The sequence below is a fragment of the Nerophis lumbriciformis genome, linkage group LG32 (genome assembly GCF_033978685.3).
Source record: "Nerophis lumbriciformis linkage group LG32, RoL_Nlum_v2.1, whole genome shotgun sequence".
NCBI classification, from domain to species: Eukaryota; Metazoa; Chordata; class Actinopteri; order Syngnathiformes; family Syngnathidae; genus Nerophis; species Nerophis lumbriciformis.
In genome coordinates, this window is record NC_084579.2 from 17946988 (window position 1) to 17972336 (window position 25349).

A 25349-nucleotide genomic window follows, 5' to 3' on the forward strand; every position below is an offset into this window, starting at 1 on the left:
GATAATTTTCGCTATTACATTTTAACGCATTTATCGGGCCGATATTATCGGACATCTCGAGTTGCAATCAATCAATCAATTGTCCTATACCTGCATAGTTGAGGTATTTTCAGCTGTGTCACCAATACAGCATCATAGCATACAGAAAAAATAATATAAAAGTGTATATTTTTGTATTATTTAAATACAATAATTGAATGTATTTCCTTATCCCCCATTAGTATGCGCTACGCACCAACACAACATTGGCAGCGCTGCACTGCGTGGCAGAGGCGGGCCCTTTGCCACTTTCTGCCTCGTGATTGGCTCAGCCCGCTCCCGCTCAGCCAATCACATCGCCGCTGTGGCTCTGCCTGCCGCATCACAACCATGGCGGAACACGGAGCAAGAATTTCACCTATGTGACGATGACAGCGTCGTAAAGCGGCCACTACCCGGGGATGAACAAACCGGGTTAGATAGGACATGTCGCCCGGTGACGAGTGGCGACCTTAAGGCTTAACTTTAAAGCCGCCTTCGAGTTACTTTGCTTCTTTTATTACGACCCGGTTTCCTTTCAGGAAGCTCATCCGCGTTGGGCCACATTCAGCTTCAAGTGCTCGCCCGGATGCTTTAAGTTGGACTTTTCTTTTTTTATATACAACACCAGGATAAGCACTTTTTTTTTGCATCATGATGGAACTTTTTGACAATCTCGCTCACGGACTGGCGAACTTGTCCATGTTTCCCTACTTTGACATGGCGCATTACATCGTGTCCATCATGGCTCTGAGGGAGCAGCCAGGTAAGCTCAGGTGTGCAAACACAGCCTCAAGCCTTCCAAAACAACCGTTAAATTGTCAATAGCGTCACCGTTTGGTATTTGGCAGCCTCAAACGAGTTATTTAAATGCTAACATCAAAGCGAAAGTCTGATTTTTCCTCAGAAAGCCTCTCAGTATTTATGAGGACAATCATTACACTAACAGCTGGTTACAGGTGTGCATGTTACAAGTATATATATATATATATACATATATATACATACACTCATGCATATAAACACGTTTCATCAAACACATATTAACGTTGTTGCCCTAGGGCAGGGGTGTCCAAACTTTTTTCCACTGAGGGCCGCACACGGTAAAATTAAAGCATGCGGGGGCCATTTTGATATTTTTCATTTTCAAACTATAACAAAATATATTAATTTTTTTAGAGATGTCCGATAATATCGGGCGATAAATGCTTTAACATGTGATATCGGAAATTATCGGTATCGGTTTCAAAAAGTAAAATGTATGACTTTTTAAAACGCAGCTGTGTACACGGACGTAGGGAGAAGTACAGAGCGCCAATAAACCTTAAAGGCACTGCCTTTGCGAGCCGGCCCAGTCACATAATATCTACGGCTTTTCACACACACACAAGTAAATGCAAATCATACTTGGTCAACAGCCATACAGGTCACACTGAGGGTGGCCGTATAAACAACTTTAACACTGTTACAAATATGCGCCACACTGTGAACCCACACCAAACAATAATGAAAAACGCATTTCGGGAGAACATCCCGTAAGACAACATAAACGGTGGCATGGCGTAGTGGGTAGAGCAACCGTGCCAGAAACCTGAGGGTTGCAGGTTCGCTCCCCGCTTCTTACCATCCAAAAATTGCTGCCGTTGTGTTCTTGGGCGGGACACTTCACCCTTTGCCTCCGGTGCCACTCACACCGGTGAATTGGTCGGAGGGGCATTTCCAGAATGTGTGGCGGGCCGGTAAACAATTAGCTGCGGGCCGCTAATGGCCCCCAAGGGGAAACTGGGCAACACACGGCACACTGACAAAGCTTAACCTATTGTTATTATAACAATCTACAAGGTTAATACAGTTTGCTTTTCTTTCTTCCCCTCCATTTATCTGCTTTCTTTTGTATTTCAAGTTATCATTACATAGGGACAAGCGGTAGAAAATGGATGGATGGATATGTATTGTTGCATTTGAACAATTGTATTGTTGATAATAGAGGTAATTATTGTTAATACTCATTATTAATAGTGCTATTTCTATTGGTATTTGTATTGCTCCATTTGTAGTGTAATAATGTTCATTTTCATTTCTGTATTGTTATTTATTTCACTAACTGCTTCTTTGCTATCACTTATACCATCATATTTGTACATATCCTATTTTCTGATGTTGTTCTATTAGATTAGACTAGTTTATTTTAAAGGGAACAATGTAATTTCATAAAACACATGACTACACATGGTTAAAAAGCCAGAATTATCCAGAAGGCTAGTTTTCATCTGTAGTCCCCTGGCCATGATGTAAAAAAAACAGTAAAGTTACAATTTAAAAGAAAAAAAAGCACACAATACATATACAATATGATAAAACATAAAATACAACATCACAACATAACATTTATCTTAGCATCAAAACAGGCTCATATTTTAGTGCTTGCAGCTGTAGGCATTGATAAGCCACATTTAACATTTTTTTTGTGAAGGCCTTGTAAGTTGTGTCCTTACTGAATGTGTTCCTGCACAGAGGAATTACAGACATGAAATCAGGAAGTTAGATCATTTTGTTTTTTTTCCAGTGAATGGGCTAACCTAGCGTGATGTTGCTGTTAAAATGTCACTAATGTTAACAATTCTTAGAGCCCTGTCACAGATAGGCGTAAACCAGGGGTGTCAAACTCATTTTAGATCAGGGGCCACATGGAGAAAAAATCTACTCCCAAGTGGGCCGGACTGGAAAAATCACGGCACGGTAACTTAAAAATAAAGACAACTTCAGATTGTTTTCTTTGTTTAAAAATAGACAAAGGACATTCTGAAAATGTACAAATCATAATGTTGTTGGGATTTTTTTTTACACTTACATGTGGCGGTTACCTTTATTTGTCGTTATTTATACTTTCTGAATAAATTATGTGATAATGTTCATCAGTCAACTCATTGGTGTTAATTTTCAATCTATCAAGATACAAAAATATCAGAATCAAATTACAGGATGTTATTTATGTAGTTTGCTCATTTCCCTCAACTGGTGCATTAACATCATGTGGTTTATTTATTTATTTATTTTTTACATATGTAGCATAATCTACAAGGATACAAATAATTGCTATTGGGACAACTAGTGGACACATTTAGAACAGTAGTTTTTTTCATTCAAAAATTTCGGCTCATTTTTGGCAAACTAATCCCGCGGGACGGATACAACCTGTTCGCGGGCCTGATCCGGCCCACGGGCCGTGCGTTCGACACCTCTGGTGTAAACAAACACAGCTCTTTAGCATTAAAGCTAAAGACACCAAACCGTGTGTTCCCACAATGTCTCACTAACAGCGCTTTTAAACTAACTGTGAATTCCAGCGGCAAGGATAGATTTTGGACAAGACACTATTGCGGGACCTCTGAGACGTAGTTGTATTGATATTTTTTCAATTAGTCGACCAGTCAAACGATTTTGGCTTACGATCTGCTGTACACGTCTGTGTTTTAAGCCAAGTCCGCGACTTGATTTAAATTTATTTTTAAAACCTTATCATAGTAAATAATAGAAAATAAAAAAACAAAAGAAGCATAAACGTTTTAGAAACAATGGTTTTACTTTCAATCAATCAATCAAACTTTATTTATAAAGCGCTTTCCATACATAAAATAAATGCAACGCAAAGTGCTTTGCAAAGTTAAAAACAATACCCTGGTTAACCATATCCCCCATTATCAATTTTGTACGCACGGACGCAGATACCAAACACAAACACACACACAACATGCACACATTGCAACTATATGGACAAATGATTGCATGGCTGAGTACAGAGGAGCCATGTGAGTAAACACTATCACAGGAGCCATCTGCACCAGGAGGTCATCAGACCATGGCCACCAGGACGCTGACACAAAAGCGCCCCCACAAGTACGGCCGATAAACCCGAGGCGGATGGCTCATCTGAGGAACGTTGGAAAATAAAAATAATAAAACTTGTAAAATAGTAAGAACCATGAGTAGAGATAAAGAATACAATACAAGTAAGACATATGAAGTTTAATAAAAAAAATAAATAAAAAAAAGTTAAAAATAAGGTTATAATTATATAACCAGAGGGAAAACAGACTTAAAGTGCAAGATGTCCTGTAAACATGATATTCAGTGCAAAATGTGTTTTTATCCAGTACTGTTAGGGTTATATTTAGCTGCAATTACTTACCTACAGAAGTAAAAGTGCTATCATTGACATTAATGGCTGTTGTGTGAATTTGAATGGTATTATTTTCCTGTTTCGTCATGTTTAATTTCAATATTTTAATTTCAAATACTTTCATATGTCATATAGCCCAATAGAGAAACTTAAGGACGCAAAAGTCTTCAAGGAGTTTGTTTACTTTTTTGCTAATATTATAGGTAGTCAATGGAGACTTTTGTGTCCCCATTACACAACACTGCTATAAAGTTTATAATCTGACTGAGCAAAAACTAAAACAATGCTTCAAAATAAGTTTTGTACTGATCTTATGTATATTTAGGCCCGGTCTTTACCCCAGAAGCTCAGCCCTTTAACATTTACGGTGCAAAAAGTGTAAAATGTCATATCATTGTTAATATTATAATTGCGGTATTGTTGAATGTGCTCCATTTTTTTTAAATTACAAAAATAAATATCTGTAGGCACACACATTTACTTGGCAGAAGAAACATTAAATATTATTCTGGTTTTATAAAAGCCCTATTGTTTTTATTCGAGTGTTTGAGTATGTTTATCTTCCATTTGAATTTGTAAACGTTTTAGAGTGTTTTTTTATTCTTTAAATACAAATTGGCTGTTGACTTTACTTCACTTCCAGTTCATGTGATGTCACGCTGGTTCACTTCCCGTCGAAGACACCTTCGTCTATGTACACTCGACAATGTCGCGTATAGATCGATCACTTTGGGCTAAGACTGTACAACCTTCAAGTTCAATGTAAACATCTTAATTGTTCAGACAGCAATGTGTTTATACAAGTTTAGATTGTGGTATGATGTCGGGCTATGCAATATATATATATATATATATATATATATATATATATATATATATATACACACACACACACCGTATTTTTCGGAGTATAAGTTGCTCCGGAGTATAAGTCGCACCGGCCGAAAATGCATAATAAAGAAGGAAAAAAAAACATATATAAGTCGCACTGGAGTATAAGTCGCATTTTTTGGGGAAATTTATTTGATAAAACCCAACACCAAGAATAGACATTTGAAAGGCAATTTAAAATAAATAAAGAATAGTGAACAACAGGCTGAATAAGTGTACGTTATATGACGCATAAATAACCAACTGAGAACGTGCTTGGTATGTTAACGTAACATATTATGGTAAGAGTCATTCAAATAACTATAACATATAGAACATGCTATACGTTTACCAAACAATATGTCACTCCTAATCGCTAAATCCCATGAAATCTTATTCGTCTAGTCTCTAACGTGAATGAGCTAAATAATATTATTTGATATTTTCCGGTAATGTGTTTATAATTTCACACATAAGTCGCTCCTGAGTATAAGTCGCACCCCCGGCCAAACTATGAAAAAAACTGCGACTTATAGTCCGAAAAATACGGTATATATATATATATATATATATATATATATATATATATCAAGTTTGGTTACTGTTTTGCTGTTGATTCTCTGCATGGAGTGAAAAGATCCCTAATTTACTGTGTGGTTGATAACTCATGTATTGCAAACTTTTCAAAATAAGAAAACTGACAATATATCAAACAAACATTCAAAAGTAAAAAACGAAACAAAAACATGCCATGTTTGCTATTTTAATTTAGAATTGAAGTGAAGATTTGAGTTAAAAATATTAATCCTAACATATTTTATACACTTTTAAACCTCTGAGGACTTGTATGTCCTTTAGTTACTGTAGCTATTAAATTAAGTACTCCCCAAAGGGTTAAAGAAGATTTTGGGAGAATTTGACAACCTTGCATAACATAGATAAACAGAAGAAAAAGTCAGCAAAGTTGCACTTAAACAATGAAATGATAGCACACTTTAATGCTGTGGAGTGTGTGTTGGAGGTGGCACAGGACCTTTAACGTGCCCTTTAAGTATCAGAAAAAAGTGTGTCAAACCTAGTGACGTCGTACCACCACGATAACGATGCCATGAACAGGTGGACTTTAAAGACACACACACACACACATACATTGTGGTCCCCTGCTAATGGTAGTCTATTTTGGAACTTGCCTCACAAAGCATTTGAGCGCCTGTAACCTTCTCACCCTTTGTTCTTTGACACCCAACCACTATGCAGGGCAATATGTGCAATGTGTGTTGACAAAGCAAAGAGAAACATTTGCTCACTGCTTCGAGAGAATCAATTTGCATTACTCAACGTGTAATAAAACTTAGCATAAAGTCAACATTCAAGACCGTCTTCTGGCGGCGTTTTTGCCCCCCAAAAGGAAAGGAATGCTTCCTGTGTTGCTTCCTCCCTCGCTGACAGTCAAAATCCTGAGCTGCTCACAACAAAACTCAAATTGAGTATAACAAAATGCTCATTTTATGAATGAAACTAAGCTAAAACATTAGCAGGAAATGACTCGGCTCACTAAAGAAAGAGCAGTTCAAAGTCACCAAGACAGAAATGACCAGAGATAAGCCTTCATGCAGTGCAGTAAATGTTGTCGATTTGGGACAGAAGGGAGGGGTAAAAAGTTGTGATGTTGAGATATCAGCAGTTCATGAGAGACAGGAATGCGGTTATGTGACATAGAGTACATAGTTTTTTTGTGTGACATGTCGATTTAGGACAGAAGGGAGGGGTAAAAAGTTGTGATGTTGAGATATCCGCAATTCATGAGAGACATGAATGTGTTAATGTGACTGACATAAGCTGTGTCCCAATCAGTGTTGGGACTACTGTAACGCCGTTAGTTTCGGCGGTAACTAGTAATCTAACGCGTTATTTTTTATATTCAGTAACTCAGTTACCGTTACTACATGATGCGTTACTGCGTTATTTGACGTTATTTTTCATGTAGTATCGGCTAGAAACAGAAGATCTGAGTGTGTTTTATTGGAGCGCTGCGGTGGAAAAGAAAAGGCGTGCTTTGTGTGGGTGGGGGCGGGGGGGACTCCCATACCGCAGTTGAGGAGCGCAGGGGAGACGTTCCTCCAGTGCCTATGTACGTCTTCGGGGCTAACAACCTTCACTTTACCCGGCAGTGGGTCTTTACAGCTGAGGGTGAATGACGAGACCGGCGGTTTGTTGCAACTTTGTGACTTTATTGGACGCAGCCATCCACCAAGCTAGAGCACCTGCACGCACTCACTGTCGCCGCTCGCTCACCTCTCTCGCCCACTCACTCACTGACGTCACTCACCTCACATGCTGTCATATCTTAAAGGGCCACACACACGCACACATACGCTACTCTCATAACAACTAACAAGACATCATGGCGAAGCCAGAAGTCGAGTTTTTTAACATGGAGACATTCTCAATACTTTTCTTTTGTCGAGCACAAAGAAAATAACATTTTAGTTAAATGTAAGTTGTGTCTTGGATCAAAGATCCTATCTACTTAAAGTTAAAGTTAAAGTGCCATTATGTTGCAGCTATTTAAAATAGTTTTGTCAATTTGTTCTGGCCTGAAATAAATTGGCCCTTTGAAACATATCTTTGTCTTTGTGTGTTGTATGTAGACCACGTTGCTTTCTGAGTTCAGTGATGCAAATGCATATCAAGTTGATCAACACATTGTATTATTCTCCAGTGCAATAACAGTACTGAAATGAAGGCTAAAAGGGCATTAATGGGAGCCTTAAAAAAAAGGGGGGGAAAAAGAAGTAACTAAATAGTTACTTTTCACAGTAACACATTACTTTTTGGTGTAAGTAAATGAGTTAGTAACTGAGTTACTTTTGAAATAAAGTAACTAGTAACTGTAACTAGTTACTGGTTTTCAGTAACTAACCCAACACCGTCTGCATCCTTCGAAGGGCGAATTTGAAGGCTGCTTATGTCACAACACTGCGCGAAGGCTGTCCCAATTCATTGAAATTCGAAGGCTCCTCCAAATGCAGCCGACGAATGCGCCCTCCTTTTCCCTGTATTCGGAGGATGCACCGCGACTATCCTCCGTGGCCTCCCATATCCCAAGATGCTTTGCGCGCCTTTGTTCAACCCGGATCTTTGGGCGGCAGGAGTCATGACTGTCCCATTTAACAACGGGTGACGCATTCTTCGGAGTTGCCTCCGAAGGTGCAGCATTCTGAGGCTGCGTAGGCCGGGTCCTCCGAAGGATGCAGACCCTGAATTGGGACACAGCTCCAGAGTACATAGTTTTTTTGGGTGCATGTCATTGTGTGACATCGCGATACAGTACTTCTGCAATGTCGTTATCAAAACTGACTACCTCATTCACATCCTTGTTAAAGGTTAAGTTATTACAGTACATTGTTCAAATTTGCTGAACTTACGTCTGCACTTCAGTTATAGTCCTCTTCATAGGTGCAAAAATATGTTGATGAGGGTTCATTGCTTTACCGTATTTTGTTATGCGGCTGACGAGAGATGCAGGTTTTGATTATGTCAGTAATCGAGTAATCTATCGGTTTGTTTGTTGAATTAGTTGAGTATTCGGATAAAGCACACTTTATTGCCTCGAAGCGTATTTTAGAAAAAGTCGTTTTTCTGCTTGCCATAACTATCATTCTTGTTCATCATCAACAACGAAATTGGACTTTTAACATGTGTGCAATATTTACTGCGACCCTCATGTGCGCTCAAATGTGCGGAATCTGTGTCAGCGTATTTTAAGTTCCGGGCACTCCACGCAGTCCGGATTTGATACATTTGTATTACGGTAGTTACACGTATTAAATAATAAATCAAAGCTTTTTCCCTCATCAAATTAATCGACTAATCCTTGCTGCCCTCCATCTGGCTTAACACTTTTGAGATGCTAATGACGGTAGTTTTATGGTAGAGCGGCCTTGCCAGCAAATTGAGGGTTCCTGGTTTGATCCCCAGCTTCTGCCATCCTAGTGATGTCCGTTGTCTTTGAGCAAGACACTTCACCCTTGCTCCTGATGGGTCGTGGTTAGAGTTTTGCATGGCAGTTCCCGCCATCAGTGTGTGAATGTGTGTGTGAATGTGGAAATAGTGTCGAAGTGCTTTGAGTACCATATTTTCTGGACCATAGGGCGCACCGCATTATAAGGCACACTGCCAATGAGCGGGTTTAGTCAGGTTTATTTTCATACAAAAGGCGTATTAAAGGGGTCATATTATTATTTTTTTTTCTAAATGGAAAACACTTCCTTGTGGTCTACATAACATGTAATGGTGGTTCTTTGGTCAAAATGTTGCATAACTTGTTTTATAGATAATCTTCAAACCGCTTTCTGACAGTCGCCTCAGGATGCGTGTTTTATGGGCGGTTTTATTTACATGGCTCACCTTCGGTAGCGTCTTTTCTCCGTCATCTTTGTTGTAGCGGTGTAGCGTGCAATTACGGGAGTTGATGAAGTGTCAAAAGATGGAGTTGACTATTTTAATGACATTCAGACTTTACTTAAATCAACGACGGAGCAGAATCTCCTCATCCGTGGCTCACTAGTGCAATGGTGTCCAGTGAAAAAACGTCCGACCGTAACTCTCTAATAACTAAAGTTCCTTGGGTGAATAATGAAAACTCACTACACCGGTATGTTTTAGTGCTTTCATGGCGAGTTTACTGACAGATATAAGTAAGTACTTTACACTATGTTATATTAGAAATGGCAACAGCGCAGGATTAATGTCCCATAACAAGAAGATAGAGAAAAAGAAGAAGCTTATCGACTACGGCGTCGCCACAGACTACAAAGTCGGATGTGCGCAAATTTTCAGGACTTATGCAGATCCGAAATACACATCAACAGGTACCAGACGGTAAGAAAAGTTGCTTTTGCATAATATTGTGAAACAAAACGTCCGATAATATGTCTTACCTTATACACACACTATAATAATACTCGTATGTTGAAGCACAGTACAATCCATCAAGCAGTGCGGCTTCATAGCAGCTTACCAAAGTCGTACTAAAACATTTTGATTGATTTTTGAGCGCCGTGTGTAATGTTCTATATTTTCAATGGAACATATACAATTTTGGTGTTGTCTACTTGAGTCATATTGCAGTCTACACTCATCTCTTATGTGTGACTGCCATCTACCGGTCAACACTTATCATTTCACCATGTACCAAATAAAATAGCTTCGAGGTCAGTAACCACAACCAGAATTATTCCGTATATTAGGCGCACCGGGTTATAGGACGCATTGTCAAGTTTTGAGAAAATTAAAGGATTTTAAGTCCGCCTTATAGTCCAAAAAATACGGTACCTTGAAGGTAGAAAAGGGCTAAACAAGTATAACTCATTTACCATTTAATTAAGAAAACCAAATCTTGAAATGGCACAATATCATCTGAAATGTGGTGAAGATTCATCAATACATTGTAATCACGGATAGAAATGTTTTTTTTTTTTGTTAGATTTTAATTACCTTGGTAAGCAGAGAGGATCTAGCAAAGTATCGTTACTCAGAATTCCCTTTAAAAAAAAAAAAAAAAAGAGTTGTGATCAATTTAAGTCGTTTAGGTAACAAAAGTCAAAGTTTACCACCAGCTTTCAAAGAGTCTTTAATCTTTTGTTAATCCTCAGATTAACCTGAGGTCTAACCGAGGGGACCAGCCACGTGGATCAGGGTTCAGTGAGCTAACATAAGTTCAGTTTGTTAGCAAGTCTTTACCATCTTAAATCGTTAGAGGACGTAACATAAAAGGTAGCAGTATCGCAACAGTCTTCCATTTGGACTTCAAAGAAATGCTGCTAATCAAGTTTCGCTCAGAAGACGTCGTTACACTTTTAGTTACATAATGTATTACATAATGTACTTAAACGTTTGGTCTACAAATTACAACCAGTGCACACTAGTCGACTAATAGAATGCAAATTTGACACAAGATATTATCTTTAAGTTTAGATTGTAATCAATAGTTAACACAAATAAAAGGCTTAGCTTGTGTTATATATATATATATATACAATTGTACTGGCAGTTAGGATTGTTGTTTCACTTTTAGTTATTGTCACAAGTGAAAGCGCTTACTGCACTCACCTGTTTTTCCAGTAATTTGTTTACTTGCGTTACGCAACATATGACTAATTCTGCCCCGTATATATCCACGCCCAAAAAGAAAATGTGCTTTTGCTGCGTTAGAGAAATCGTGGAAGTTAAAGCGTAAGAGGTCCGACTTTGACACGTTGAAAGTGAGAGTAAACAAAAAAACCATGGCTGACCACCTTAGTTCTGCCTTATTGACAAAATGTTTAAGGGTGTAGGTTTATACATGACAACCAACAGGTCGTATGTATAAACAAAAACTAGTTGCATGGCATGAATATTGCAGCATTTGTATTAATTTGAAAGCATTATTGTGATTTTTTATTTTTTTTAACCTATTTTTAGGATGTTGCTATTAGTTCAAACATACTTTTCAGGCTAATAATGCTAGCATTCAACTAATAAACAAATAATAGTGGTACCGTTGCTGCAAATGAATGCTTAAAAAAACTGCTGTCGCCAACTAGTGGCCAGCATGCATACTACAGTGTTTTTACTCGTTTTGACAGCATTTCGCTACGAAAACATTTTTAGGATGTTACTATAGTGTAAACATATTCTTCAGGCTAATGATGCTAGCATTAAGCTAAACAAAAGTAATAATAGTGTTACCATTACTGTTGGTGTGCATGAATGCTCAAGAAAATGTTGTCGCCAACTAGTGCCCTGGCATGCATACTGCAGTGGGGTTTTTTTGCTGCAAAAAAGAAAGAAAAAATGACACATTTTTAGGATGTTTATTTTGTAAACATACTGTTCAGACTCAGCTGAAAAACGAATAATGGTGTTACTGTTACTCTTGGTGCACATGAATGCTAAAAAACGTAAACAGGAAAATACTGGAGCCTATCCCAGCTGCACTCAGGCAGAAGGTAGAGTCCACCTAGGGCCGACAGAGATAGACAAACAAGCGTCCACACTCTTGTAGACCAAAAATCAGTACATATATCTGAGTTATTGTGCAGAAAAATGGGGAAAGAACTACACAAGTATACATCACTCACTAATTGTGTTACAAAAGAGGTCAGTTTGAATAACACACAATGTCGGGATATATAAAAAACATACAAACCATTTATATGTTAAATACAAAATGTTGAAATTCAGTGTTAAGAGACTGTTCAAACTGTTTACAAAGTACAAGGAATAAGAGTTATGAATTGATTGAAAATAGGATATTATTCAGCTCATTAAGTGAATCATAACTGACTAAACTATTGTATTTAGAATTAATTGATGTAGAATGTGTTACAAATTGAAAAAAAGAAGTGAACATATGTGTTAGTAATGAATATGATGTGGAAAGCGGTGGGATTGAATAAGCTTTGCTTCTTCCTACATCTGTTCAAACATGCTGTAAAGAGAAATGAATATATGTAAAATATGTGATGTATCATATTGAAACTGTTTACACGTTCGAAATAAACTTCAACCAACCAACCAATATAAAATACATTTTATAGAGATCAATTAATCAATCAAATTGTATTTATATAGCACTTTTCATGCACAGGCAAGTGGCAAACAAAGTGCTGTACAAAACAAAACTAAGCAAACAAAAAACTATAATAGAAGAAGAGAAAAAACATACATACACGCATTCTCTCTCTCACACAAGCACACGCACACACACACACACACACACACACACACACACACACACACACACACACACACACACACACACACAGCACTATTGATATTAACAAAGCAAAAACAAAACATGGCATGGTACTGAGGATTTGAGGAAAAATGCCACTTTTGAAAAATAACAAAAATTAATACAATTTAGAAAATATATATTTGATATAAAACATATGTAAAAATCAAAATATAAATACTATAAATATTCCATTAATAAGTTAATAAAACATAACATTGAGAAAATAATAGAATTAATGATGATTAGGATAAAAACAACACAATAAAATAATAAAAACAGATGATTAGTGAAAAGCCTGATTAAAAAGGTGTGTCTTTAGCCCTTTTTAAAAAAAAATATTTCAACGCTCACTGCAGACCTCTGAGGCGCTCTGGCAAGCTGTTTCACAGGTGGGTGCCATAGTGACTAAATGCCGCCTCACCGTGGGTCTTTGTTCTGGTATTTGGTCAAGCTAGGTAGCATATATATAATAATTTTCAAGGCCATTAAGACATTTAAAAAAAAAAAATCAAACTTTAAAATCGACCCTGAAGCGGACGGGGAGCCAATGCAGCGACTTTAAAACTGGTGTAATGTGCTCCCGCCCTCTGGTCCTCGTCAGCACGTGTGCAGCTGAGTTTTGTAATAATTGACTTCTGATATTCTTTTTGGGAAGGCCAGAGAGCAGGGCATTACAATAGTCTAAACGACAGGAAATAAAAGCATGAATTAGAACCTCCGTGTTGGCCTAAGAGAGAAACGAGCGGACCCTAGTAATGTTCTTAGATGATAAAAACCTATTTGCGTAATAATTTAAATGTATGTGATAAAAGTCAGCTCAGAGTCAAAAATCACGGCCAGATTTTTTTATAGACTGTTGGTTTAAAATCTTGTAATTTTGGTAAAAGTTTCTCCCTCTGGTCTTCAGGGCCTATAACTAAAACCTCTGTTTTGTCCTGGTTGAGCTGTAGGAACTCCATGACTTGATGTCTATAATGCAGTTAAAAAGGGTTTCTATTGGTCCTGTGTCATCAGGAGACACGGCGATGTACAACTATGTAGCATCAGCGTAACTGTGGAAACTGATGCCGTGTTTCCTAATGACATCCCCAAGAGGCAGCATATAAAGATTGAAAAGAATGGGACCTAAAATTGAGCTTTGAGGAACCCCACATCTTATGTCAGGCCTGGGCAATTATTTTGACCCGGGGGGCCAAATTTAGAGAAAAAAAAAGTGTCTGGGGGCCGGTATATCTATTTTTAGGAACACTAATACAAAACCTCACAATAATGTCTGATTGAATGCTAAAATTGTTATGACAGACCCCCTTAAAAAACGGAATGCAATTTTACATTGGAAAATAAAGAATGTGGGATTTACAATATTAACTACGAACGATAAAACACAGAATATTGACAAGATATGAACGTCACACCCCCACTTGATCGACATATTTTACAATCAAGCGAAACGCAACAAAAATACAACAAACACAGTGAAATATGAACGTGAAGGGTAAAGAGAAAACACCTACAATCTGATATAATATCACTTTTCTTGCTGAACTTTGTTGTAAAAATCTCCTTCCGTGTCTGTCCCTGACACCCGCATTTCAGCCTGGCTGCTCTGGAAACGCTCCCCACCCACACTACTTGGTGCCTCGTCTGAGTTGCTGTGACTTAGATTACCATAGTAACTAATATATAAAGCAAAAGCGCAGATTCCAACCATTGAAATACTTGGTATAGTTCAAGACTTACGGTCATTTGAAAACATCACTGCACATCATAATGGCAGCTACCATTTCAATCTTGAAGATCTAAAAAAATTATTTGGGAATGTCCGGCGGGCCAGATTGACAAGCTTAACGGGCCGCATGTGGCCCCCAGGCCTTTATTTGCCTAGGTCTGTCTTATGTCATGGGTTCCTGAGGAACATGCATCCATCCTTACATAAAAACATCTGTCTGTGAGGTAGGAGTGGAACCAGTAAAAACAGTACCAGAGAGGCCCACCAGGTGTTTAAGTTTATTAAATCAAATGTGATGGTCTACTGTGTCAAAAGCAGCGCTCAGATCCAGCAGAACGAGCACTGTTAGCTTTTTATTATCTAAATTCCACCTGATGTCATTTAAGATATTTAAAAGTACTGTTTCTGTATTGTGGTTCATCCTAAAACCAGACTGATGTATTCTAAAATGTTATTTATATTTAAAAAGTAATTGACTTGGTTAAAAAAACTTTTTTTTCTAAAATTGTACTTAAAAACTAAGTTGGATACAGGTTGGTAAAAAACGTTTGGATCCAAACTGCTGTTCTTCAGAAGGGGCCTCACCACCGCCGCTTTAAAATCGTCAGGGAAGACCCCGGTCTGAAGAGAGCAGTTCATAATCGTTAAAAGCTGTCCCTCAAAGAATCCATAAATGAGTACCCTGAAGGTAGAAAAGCACTATACAAGTACAACCCATTTACCATTTAAAAAGTGATTTCATACATGCCAACCAACAGGTGCCGCAAAAATACTTTGCCCTAAGCCAGTCAGAGATTTTCTTCCCGTCACTTACACACCTGGCGACGCAGAGTGGCTGGAAGAAAGTTGGGGAATTTAGCAAACAGGAGTCATGATGCTACTTTGAAGATAAAGGTGATCAATGAAGAAGCAAAGTCATCAAACTGTCCCAAAATTAAAAAAATATGATATCGCTTTTTTTAAATTGCAATATAGCAGTTGTTATTTTATTGATATTGAACACATAGTTTTAGTTTAATAGTTAGCTCGTCGTTATCTTTGCCGAGTCAGACTTTTAAAGAGCTGGATGCTGTCCCTAATTAAGTGTCCATAGACTACAGTGCCTGTAGTCATAAGATCACATGTTGTGCAGCGTTTCAAGGGTTTTGCAGTGAAAAGGGGCCACCAGTGTTCTTTGTAAACTGCACAAACAAGAGGCGACTGTTCGCAATCAAACCTGCACTTTGACCCGAAAACCACTCATCCAAACCTTGTGCCGACCCGCTTCAGTCAAATTGAATATTAATACAAGAAACTTTTGACTTCATCTTTCAGGGGCTCTTGAGGTGTCCCGGCTTAGCCCGCTAGCCTGCTGGTTCAGCTCCATGCTGTGCTGCTTTGGCGGCGCCGTGCTGTCCGGGATTATGCTGGCAGAACCGCCCGTAGCGCCCCTATCCAACGGCACCAGGGTCATGCTGGCTTCACTCATGTGGTAATGAGGGGGGAGAGTCAGTTAGAGCCCTGAGCACAAGTGGAAGTGTTGTTAAAGTGCATTCAAAATGGCCTAATTGCCTGTGAAGTAAACATGAAATGTGTCACAACAGTGGGATCTAGTTTTTTTAAAGTTTGTCTCCCTCTGCTGGTGGCACATGACATTGCGCCCACAATAATTCTTATTCAACAGACACATATCAAAGCTTATATTGACATAATATATTACTGTAATATCCAAAATCTTCTATTTATAGAATCATATTTTATGAATAAATGTCTACTATTTGAAAAATGTATTTGGAAAAATAAAATTTTTGATTTAAATGTTTTACATTTTTGAGTATAGTAATTTTTAAAATGTATTATCTTATTAATTAATTCATTTATCTTTAGATCATTAAAATTACATACATTGCATTACATACATTGTTGACACTTGTTTGTATATTACATTTGTCTGGATGTATTTTTTTAATTTTACAAATGTAAAATTGATTCATAATAATTGTATTTTTTACCATTTTTTTTATATCTCTGTTGCCTAGTCCTTGCACTGTCATTGTTGCACTAAAAATGCAAAGTATAAGAAACAATAATTTTGGTTCTGCACTAATAAATAAATGCATTACTGCTCAGTAGGAATTATTAATTACAAATTAAATATTTTCAGTTCATCTTCTAAATACACTTTTCAACATTATGAGAGCCCTATCGGCATGAAACAACGCAATGTATTCACCATTATACTCTTTTAATCCATTGCAGTAATGCTGCCTGAGGCTGAGCTAATCAGTGGCCATGATTCTGAATAGCGCAATCTGATTGGTTTTTTTCTCCTCTTGTGGCCAATACAACTGTAGTTTTAATATTTTATATTATTTAGCCAGTTTTATGCTTGAAAAAGCTTAGTTTAGGACCAACATTTTAGAACATGCTTTAAAAAAAAAAATAAAAAAAAAAAAAAAAAAAATATATATATATATATATATATATATATATATATATACAAAACACATATGTGACTGTATTTAACCTATAGAAAATGACATTCAACCTTCAATTATGATTGAGTTGAACGTGCAATGCTGCCTTCTGCTGGTTAAAAAAAGTATTTCATCAATGATTGTAGACTTTCTTTGTGGTGGCCTCACAGGTACTTGGTGTTCTACTGCCCCTCGGACCTGGTGTACAACTCTGCGGCCCTGCTGCCTCTCCGCTTGGTGCTGTCGGGAATGAAGGAAGTGACGCGCACGTGGAAAGTCCTGGGGGGCGTCACTCTGGCCCAAAGCAAGTACAAGGATGGCCTGCTGGTCATGATCGCCATCGGGTGGGCCAGAGGTTAGTGGGGCCTTCTGACTAATTCAAACTGTAGATCATCCCTAATTTAACGAGTAAACAATATGCATTATGAGAGATATAATACTACATCTGACTGTGTGTCCACTAGGAGCTGGAGGCGGGCTTATCAGTAACTTTGAGCAGCTCGTTCGAGGAGTGTGGAAACCTGAAACCAATGAGCTTCTCAGAATGTCCTAGTGAGTCTAAGTAGTTGTTTGGAATTTCACTTTTGTATCACTTTACCACCTTATGAACTATACTGTGTTTGTAGGGGTGGATATTACGCTACATTGCCTGATCGACTTATAATATTAATGATTTTGTTGTTGTTTTTGTTTAATTCATACTTTTAAAAACATACTATTAACATTAGAGTTATTTGAAAAAATATAAATTACGTTTAATGGAATACTACAGTAGAATCTCTTGGAATGTTCTAAACCCCTTTTTCCACGGCAGCGTAATAGCTCCTCATAACATTGATTTTCCTCATTTGTGATTTTTAGTTTTGTTTTCTTTGTCGCTTCAGGTATTATAGTCGTATATGTAAAATAAACATACAGTAAACAGTAAAAAAAAAGTACAATTATAAAAATATAATTATCTGCTTAAAAATTTTTTTTGATCTGAAAACATGTATACAAAAAGCACACAAATACACAATACAAATATTTAAAATGTGAAAACATTAAAAAAATCTAATATTGTAATGAGTCGGAATGTAAAAATAACATTCTTACAAAATTCATACCAAAAGCACACACATATACAATACAAACAAAACAGTGTAGCATTTTTTTCCCCAAAATTTCTAATAGTAATGAGTTAAAATGTCAGTATAACAATTAAAAATGGATACAAAAAGTTCATGAAATAAACACTACAAATATATAAAACATTAAATTATATACATATTTTTTTTATCCAGCAATAAGTCACAACGTAAAAATAACAATATATTGTAAAAAATGTAATTATACTAAAAGCACATTAATATACAATACATACAGTATATAAATACATTAATAAAACATGAAAATATTTCTAAACTAATTTCTAATGTAGTGATGAGTCAAAAGCAAAAAAATAACACAATGTTTTACATGAATCGTGTATGTATATATATATATATATATATATATATATGTGTGCAGAGGTGGGTAGTAACGCGCTACATTTACTCCGTTACATCTACTTGAGTAACTTTTGGGATAACTTGTACTTCTAAGAGTAGTTTTAATGCAACATACTTTTACTTTTACTTGAGTATATTTATAGAGAAGAAACGCTACTTTTACTCCGCTACTTTTATCTACATTCAGCTGGCTACTCGCTACTAATTTTTATCGATCTGTTAATGCACGCTTTGTTTGTTTTGGTCTGTCAGACAGACCTTCATAGTGCCTGCGTTTCAACAAATACAGTCACTGGTGACGTTCACTCCGTTCCACCAATCAGATGCAGTCACTGGTGACGTTGGACCAATCAAACAGAGCCAGGGGTCACATGACCTGACTTAAACAAGTTGAAAAACTTATTGGGGTGTTACCATTTAGTGGTCAATTGTACGGAATATGTACTGTACTGTGCAATCTACTAATACAAGTTCCAATCAATCAATCAAAAGTGTGAAGGAAAAAAGACCATTTTTTATTTCAACCGTACAACCCGTCAAAAGCCTAAAGACTGACTGCACAGTTCCTGTCTTCACAATAAAAGTGCCGCCCCATCGCGCCTGCGCTTTCAAAATAAGAGTCTCCGAAAGCCTGCGCAAACAAGCTAGCAAGCTACGGAGTTTGCCGCCAATGTATTTCTTGTAAAGTGTATAAAAACGAATATGGAAGCTGGACATATAAATAAATGATAAATAAGATGCCAAAAATGATAAATAAGATGCCAAAAACCAACCACTTTCATGTGGTATTAGACAGAAAGGAGGAACTTTTTTTCTCCTCCATTTGAAAACGTGGCCGTTTGTCATCACTACTGTCTGATTCCAATCAATGCAAGTCATCAGAATCAGGTAATACACCAACTTATATTCTTGTCTTCATGAAAGAAAGGAATCTATATGTGTTAAACATGCATGTATATTCATTAAAACACTATTAACATGTAAACAAAAACGGCAAAAAAAATAAATATAAATTATATACTGTATATATCAATGTATGTGTATGTATATATATATATATATATATATATATATATATATATATATATATATATATATATATATATATATATATATATATATATATATATATATGATATGTGTGTGTATGTTACTCATCAGTTACTCAGTACTTGAGTAGTTTTTTTACAACATACTTTTTACTTTTACTCAAGTAAATATTTGGGTGACTACTCCTTACTTTTACTTGAGTAATAAATCTCTAAAGTAACAGTACTCTTACTTGAGTACAATTTCTGGCTACTCTACCCACCTCTGTGTGTGTGTGTATATATGTGTATGTGTATATATGTACATACATACATACATACATACATATATATTTATATATATATGTGTATGTGTATATATGTACATATATATATATATATATATATATATATATATATATATATATATATATATATATATATATATATATATATATATATATATATATATATATATATATATGTGTATATATATATATATATATATATATATATGTGTATATATTTTAATTTAGTGATGAATTATGTGAAAATAATCTGGAAAAATACGAACAAAAAGCTCACACGTATACAATAAAGATATATAAAACATGAAAACATATTTCTAAAGATATTTTGATATAATGATGAAACATCTCTTAAAAAACAAAAGGAATATAAAAAAACAAACAAATAAAACATGAAAAGTTTTTTATTATAGTATAGTGATGAGTCCATCCATCCATCCATTTTATACTGCTTGTCCCTCTCCGCGTCGCGGGAGGTGCTGGAGCCTATACTAGCTGCATTTGGGCGGAAGGCGGGTTACACTTTGGACAACATATAGTGAAAATAATATGAAAAATGTTGACAAAAAGCACATACATACAGTACAAATAAATATTACCACCAATAAATACAAATATATAAAAAATCCAATAGTGATGAGTCAAAATGTGAAAATAACTAACTTAAAAAAATTATACAAAACAAATATGAAACAGGTACAAATGAAAAGGAAGAAAGCTTTCTAATGAGTTATCTATGACATTGAAATAGTCTTTAAAATGTCCATTGAGGTTCTTAAGGGTTCATTAGTGATCAATCTGCTTGTTTATATTTATTTGCTAATAATCCATTAGTCGTGACTATCTTGAATAATTTACATCAAGTGTGGCGATTGTCATTTCTTGGTTGTTATTATTTGTTATTATTTAGTATTGTGTGCGTGCGTGTGCGTGTGTGTGTGCGTGTGTGTGTGTGTGTGTGTGTGTGTGTAGCCCCACCAAGGTGACCCTGGTCGGAGCGGTGCTGTTTGCCCTGCAGCAGAGTCACTACCTGCCGCTGCACACACACCACCTGATGCTCATCTACTCCACCTACACTGTCGCCAACAAGGTCTGTTTGTGTCACTCAATATTACACGAGAGGGACAAAAGTATTGGGACGCTCTCTGGGCCAGGTCATCAGAGGCGACGAAAGGAAGCGTCTTCCGAATGACCTTTTTTTATCTTCCCGCTTAAAGTTCTGGGCGTCATTAGCTGCCGTTGTTAGCGCGGTGTTACCCTCAGGGAGGCGGCTCTTGCATCATTTTCCTCCTCTTGCATCATCCTCTCCTTCTCTGAGAAACTTGCCTGCGCCGCCGACACATCCAGCGCGCCGTCTTTCAACTCCGATCCGTCAAAATTACCAGCGAGCCGTTTCGTCAGATGGAGGAGTTGTCTCAGAACTGATGTTTGTCCATAACGATGCACATCTCACTACTATTACTTTCATCATCATATACACTACAGTATGTATTCATACTTTCATATGTACTTGGATATCCGCCACATGGGATTATGTCAATTTAGATAACACCGAGTAAAACTTTTGAGCCGAAAACATGTTTTACACAGCAGCTTTTTTTAAAAAACCTAACACTAGCAGCCTAAAAACATCTCAATTGTCTCAAAATTAAAAGAAAACAATATTGCTACAGCTAATAATAACGAAAAATACTACTGAATACGAATGATAGTGTTCCAGCTACTGTTGGTGCGCATAAATGCTGTAATAAAAAACTGGCACGCATATCACATTGTTTTTCTTGTTTTAGCAGCATTTCGCCACAAAAAAAGAAAATATGACACGTTTAGAATGTTGTTGTTATGTAAACATACTACTCAAGGTATTAATGCTAGCATTAGGCTAAAAAGTGAATACTAGTGTTAGTGTTGGTGCACATGAATGTTGTAAAGAAAACTGCTATCGCCAACAAGTGGCCTGGCATGCATACTACATTGTTTTTCTTGTTTTGATGCAACAAAAAAGAAAATGTGACACATGTTCAGAATGTTGTTCATAAGTACCGTATTTTTCGGAGTATAAGTCGCACCTGCCGAAAATGCATAATAAAGAAGGAAAAAAACATATATAAGTCGCACTTGAGCCCAGCCAAACTATGAAAAAAACTGTGACTTATATTCCGAAAAATACGGTAAACAGAGTAGGGTTGTACGGTATACCGGTATTAGTATAGTACCGCTATACTAATGAATCATATTCGGTACTATACCGCCTCTAAAAAGTACCGGTCAACCTAACCCCCGCCCCCACCCGTCGTCGTCACGTCTTGACATTGCTGGTTTACAAGCAGACAAGCATGTTCGGCAGCGCAAAATCACAGAGTACCTACAAGCAGACAAGGTATGTAGACAGAAAAGGGAGAACGGACGCATTTTGGCCCAAAAACTGTTCGATAAAGGTGAAGCTATAACACTGAAACGCCCTCAGGAAGAGGTGTTTTAAGACATTGCTTGCTAGCTCGTGGCTGAAGTCCATCTGCAGTCGGCAGTGTTTTAGCTACTTCTAAATCACTAATACTCGCCTCCATGGCGACAAATAAAGTACGTTTCTAACAAGTATCATCCCTGCAGGACGAGGAATAGCTAAACATGCTTCACTACACACCGTAGCTCACATGTGTCAAAATGTAAACAAACGTCATTGGTGGATCTACACCTAACATCCACTGTAATGATACCAAGTACAGTAGCGTTTCTAGTCAATGCTACTATGATTACGTCCATATTTTTTAGCATCACAAAATCTTCTTTGTTTTTTTTAAATTTATATTATGTTTATAAACTCAGGAAATATGTCCCTGGACACATGAGGACTTTGAATATGACCAATGTATGATCCTGTAAGTACTTGGTATCGGATTGATACCTAAATTTGTGGTATCATCCAAAACTAATGTAAAGTATCAAACAACATAAGAATATGTGATTATTACATTTTAACAGAAGTGTAGATAGAACATGTTAAAAGAGAAAGTAAGCAGATATTAACAGTAAATGAACAAGTAGATTAATAATTCATTTTCTACCACTCGTCCTTAATAATGTTGACAAAATAATAGAATGGAAAATGACACAATATGTTACTGCATGGGCAGCACGGTGGAAGAGGGGTTAGTGCATCTGCCTCACAATACGAAGGTCCTGAGTAGTCTTGGGTTCAATCCCGGGCTCGGGATCTTTCTGTGTGGAGTTTGCATGTCCTCCCCGTGACTGCGTGGGTTCCCTCCGGGTACTCCGGCTTCCTCCCACCTCCAAAGACATGCACCTGGGGATAGGTTGATTGGCAACACTAAATTGGCCCTAGTGTGTGGATGTGAGTGTGAATGTTGTCTGTCTATCTGTGTTGGCCCTGTGATGAGGTGGCGACTTGTCCAGGGTGTACCCCGCCTTCCGCCCGATTGTAGCTGAGATAGGCTCCAGCGCCCCCCGCGACCCCAAAGGGAATAAGCGGTAGAAAATGGATGGATGGATGGATGTTACTGCTTACGTCAGCAGACTAAATTAGGAGCCTTTGTTTGCTTACTTACTAATAAAAGACAAGTTGTCTTGTATGTTCACTATTTTATTTAAAGACAAACTTGCAATAAGAAACATATGTTTAATGTACCGTAAGAATTTTTTGTTCATATAAAGCCGATAATGCCAAAATGGTCCCCTTTATTTAGAAGAGTATCGAAAGTACCAAAAAGTATCGAAATACATTTTGGTACCGGTATCGGGACAACACTAAAACAAACTAAGGTAATAATGGTAGCAGTAGGCTAAAAAGTGAATAATAGTATTACCGTTAGTGTTGTACATGAATGTTGTAAGAAAATAAACTGCTATCGCCAGCTAGTGGCCTGGCATGCATATTACAGCGTTTTTTCTTTTTTGACAGCATTTCGCTACGAAAAAAATAAAATACGACAAAAAGTATTGTGCGCTCACTAGTGGCATGGCTTGCATATTACTTTGTTGTTTTGACAGTATTGTCATCCTAAACATTTCAGGAATGGGCAGGAGGTTGTTAATGTGTAAACATACTCTACAGCAGGGCTCGGGAACCTTTTTGACTGAGAGAGCCATGAAAGCCAAATATTTTAAAATGTATTTCCGTGAGAGCCATATAATATTTTTTTTAACACTGAATACAACTACATGCGTGCATTTTTAGGTACTGTAAGACCATTATTTTTAGAGTATTATAAGTATCTTATTATTTTTGATAACACTGTTATTTTGAAGCTAACCAATTATAAATTAAAGACTTCTTATCATTAATGCGACTTCTTGAAAAGGTGCGATAGAAAACGGACGGATGGATTAAAATGCATGAGAATGTTTTATATTTTGAACGTTATTTTTAACACTGTGATTACCAGCGGAATTATTTTACTTATCGTGTTAAGCAATGTCAGCTAAGATTTATCTGAGAGCCAGATGCATTCATCAAAAGATCCACATGTGGCTCGAGAGTCATAGGTTCCCTAACCCTGCTCTACAGGATTATTTGTTCCAAAAATAATATCGTAAAAATGTTGGAAATTTGATGGCTATTTCAACTAAAATGTTAACAGGTGGGTTTAATTGTTGAAATTAAAGCTCTAATTAAAAATAATTTATAAACAAAATAACTGGTAGTTAGTTGTTTCCATTGATACAAAGAAACTTGCAAAATTGATAATCAAAAAGGGAATTTGACCTAAATTTGTGACAATTTAAGAGTGATGACTTAAATTGGCATCTAAAGATAAATTCTACAAATATTTGTGAGTTTTTTTTGTCTCTTGTAACATTTCTTTGAGTTCTGAATGCTACCACAGTGATGGAGAAGATTTTTTTAAAATGTGACGTCGGCCATAGAATTGAAAAAGAAATCTACACATGATGACAAAGAGTTACATGCATTTTGGACCTGGCTGCTCAGCACAATATGGAAAAGTCAACGATGATAAGCTAAAGTGCTAACTTATTTTTACACTTATAAACCAAGCAAATGAAAAGTCCTTCTTTCTGTTCTGACATTTTGAAGTCTTGTTTATTATCTTCCAGGCGAGGATGATGCTGACCGGCTCTTCGACATCGCCGTTCGCCCCCGTCGAATCGGTGCTCTTCAAGACGCTTTTTACCGGCTTCTCCCCGTACGCCGCCCTCACGCGGCGAGGTCCGGAACACGTCGACTAGTAACGGCGCCGGAAGCTCGCTCAGCAAAGAGTCCTGCAAGAGCAGGTTGTTTAAAACCAAAGACAAATTGCAGGTAGGCGAGAGCTGCAAGAAGAGCGATTGTGTCATGGAAACTTCTTTTTCCCATCATTGAGTTTTCAGCATAAAAGTTGTTGAAAGTGAATTTCACAGTAAGATGCCAATCAAGCCTGCACTGTAATTTGGGGCTCATTCTTAAGCTACTGTGATGTTATGATATCAGGTCTAAAAATCAACATGTGTCTTATTTTGAAATATAAATAT

At 36.9% G+C, this 25349-nt stretch overlaps 1 protein-coding gene across 2 annotated transcripts; it reads left to right on the forward strand.

Moving 5' to 3' along the window:
- Positions 1-344: 344 nt before the first annotated feature.
- tmem38b (transmembrane protein 38B) lies at positions 345-25140 on the forward strand. 2 transcript variants are annotated; one of them, XM_061926912.2, is made up of 6 exons: positions 345-794; positions 15895-16051; positions 17207-17391; positions 17501-17588; positions 20835-20952; positions 24936-25140. In XM_061926912.2, exons 2-6 carry the CDS (start codon positions 15945-15947, stop codon positions 25065-25067), a joined length of 630 nt encoding a protein of 209 aa, XP_061782896.1. In that variant the 5' UTR covers positions 345-794; positions 15895-15944; the 3' UTR covers positions 25068-25140. The 2 variants fall into 2 exon arrangements, with proteins under 2 accessions (XP_061782896.1, XP_061782895.1); XM_061926911.2 differs by having other exon boundaries at positions 345-784.
- Positions 25141-25349: the final 209 nt, after the last annotated feature.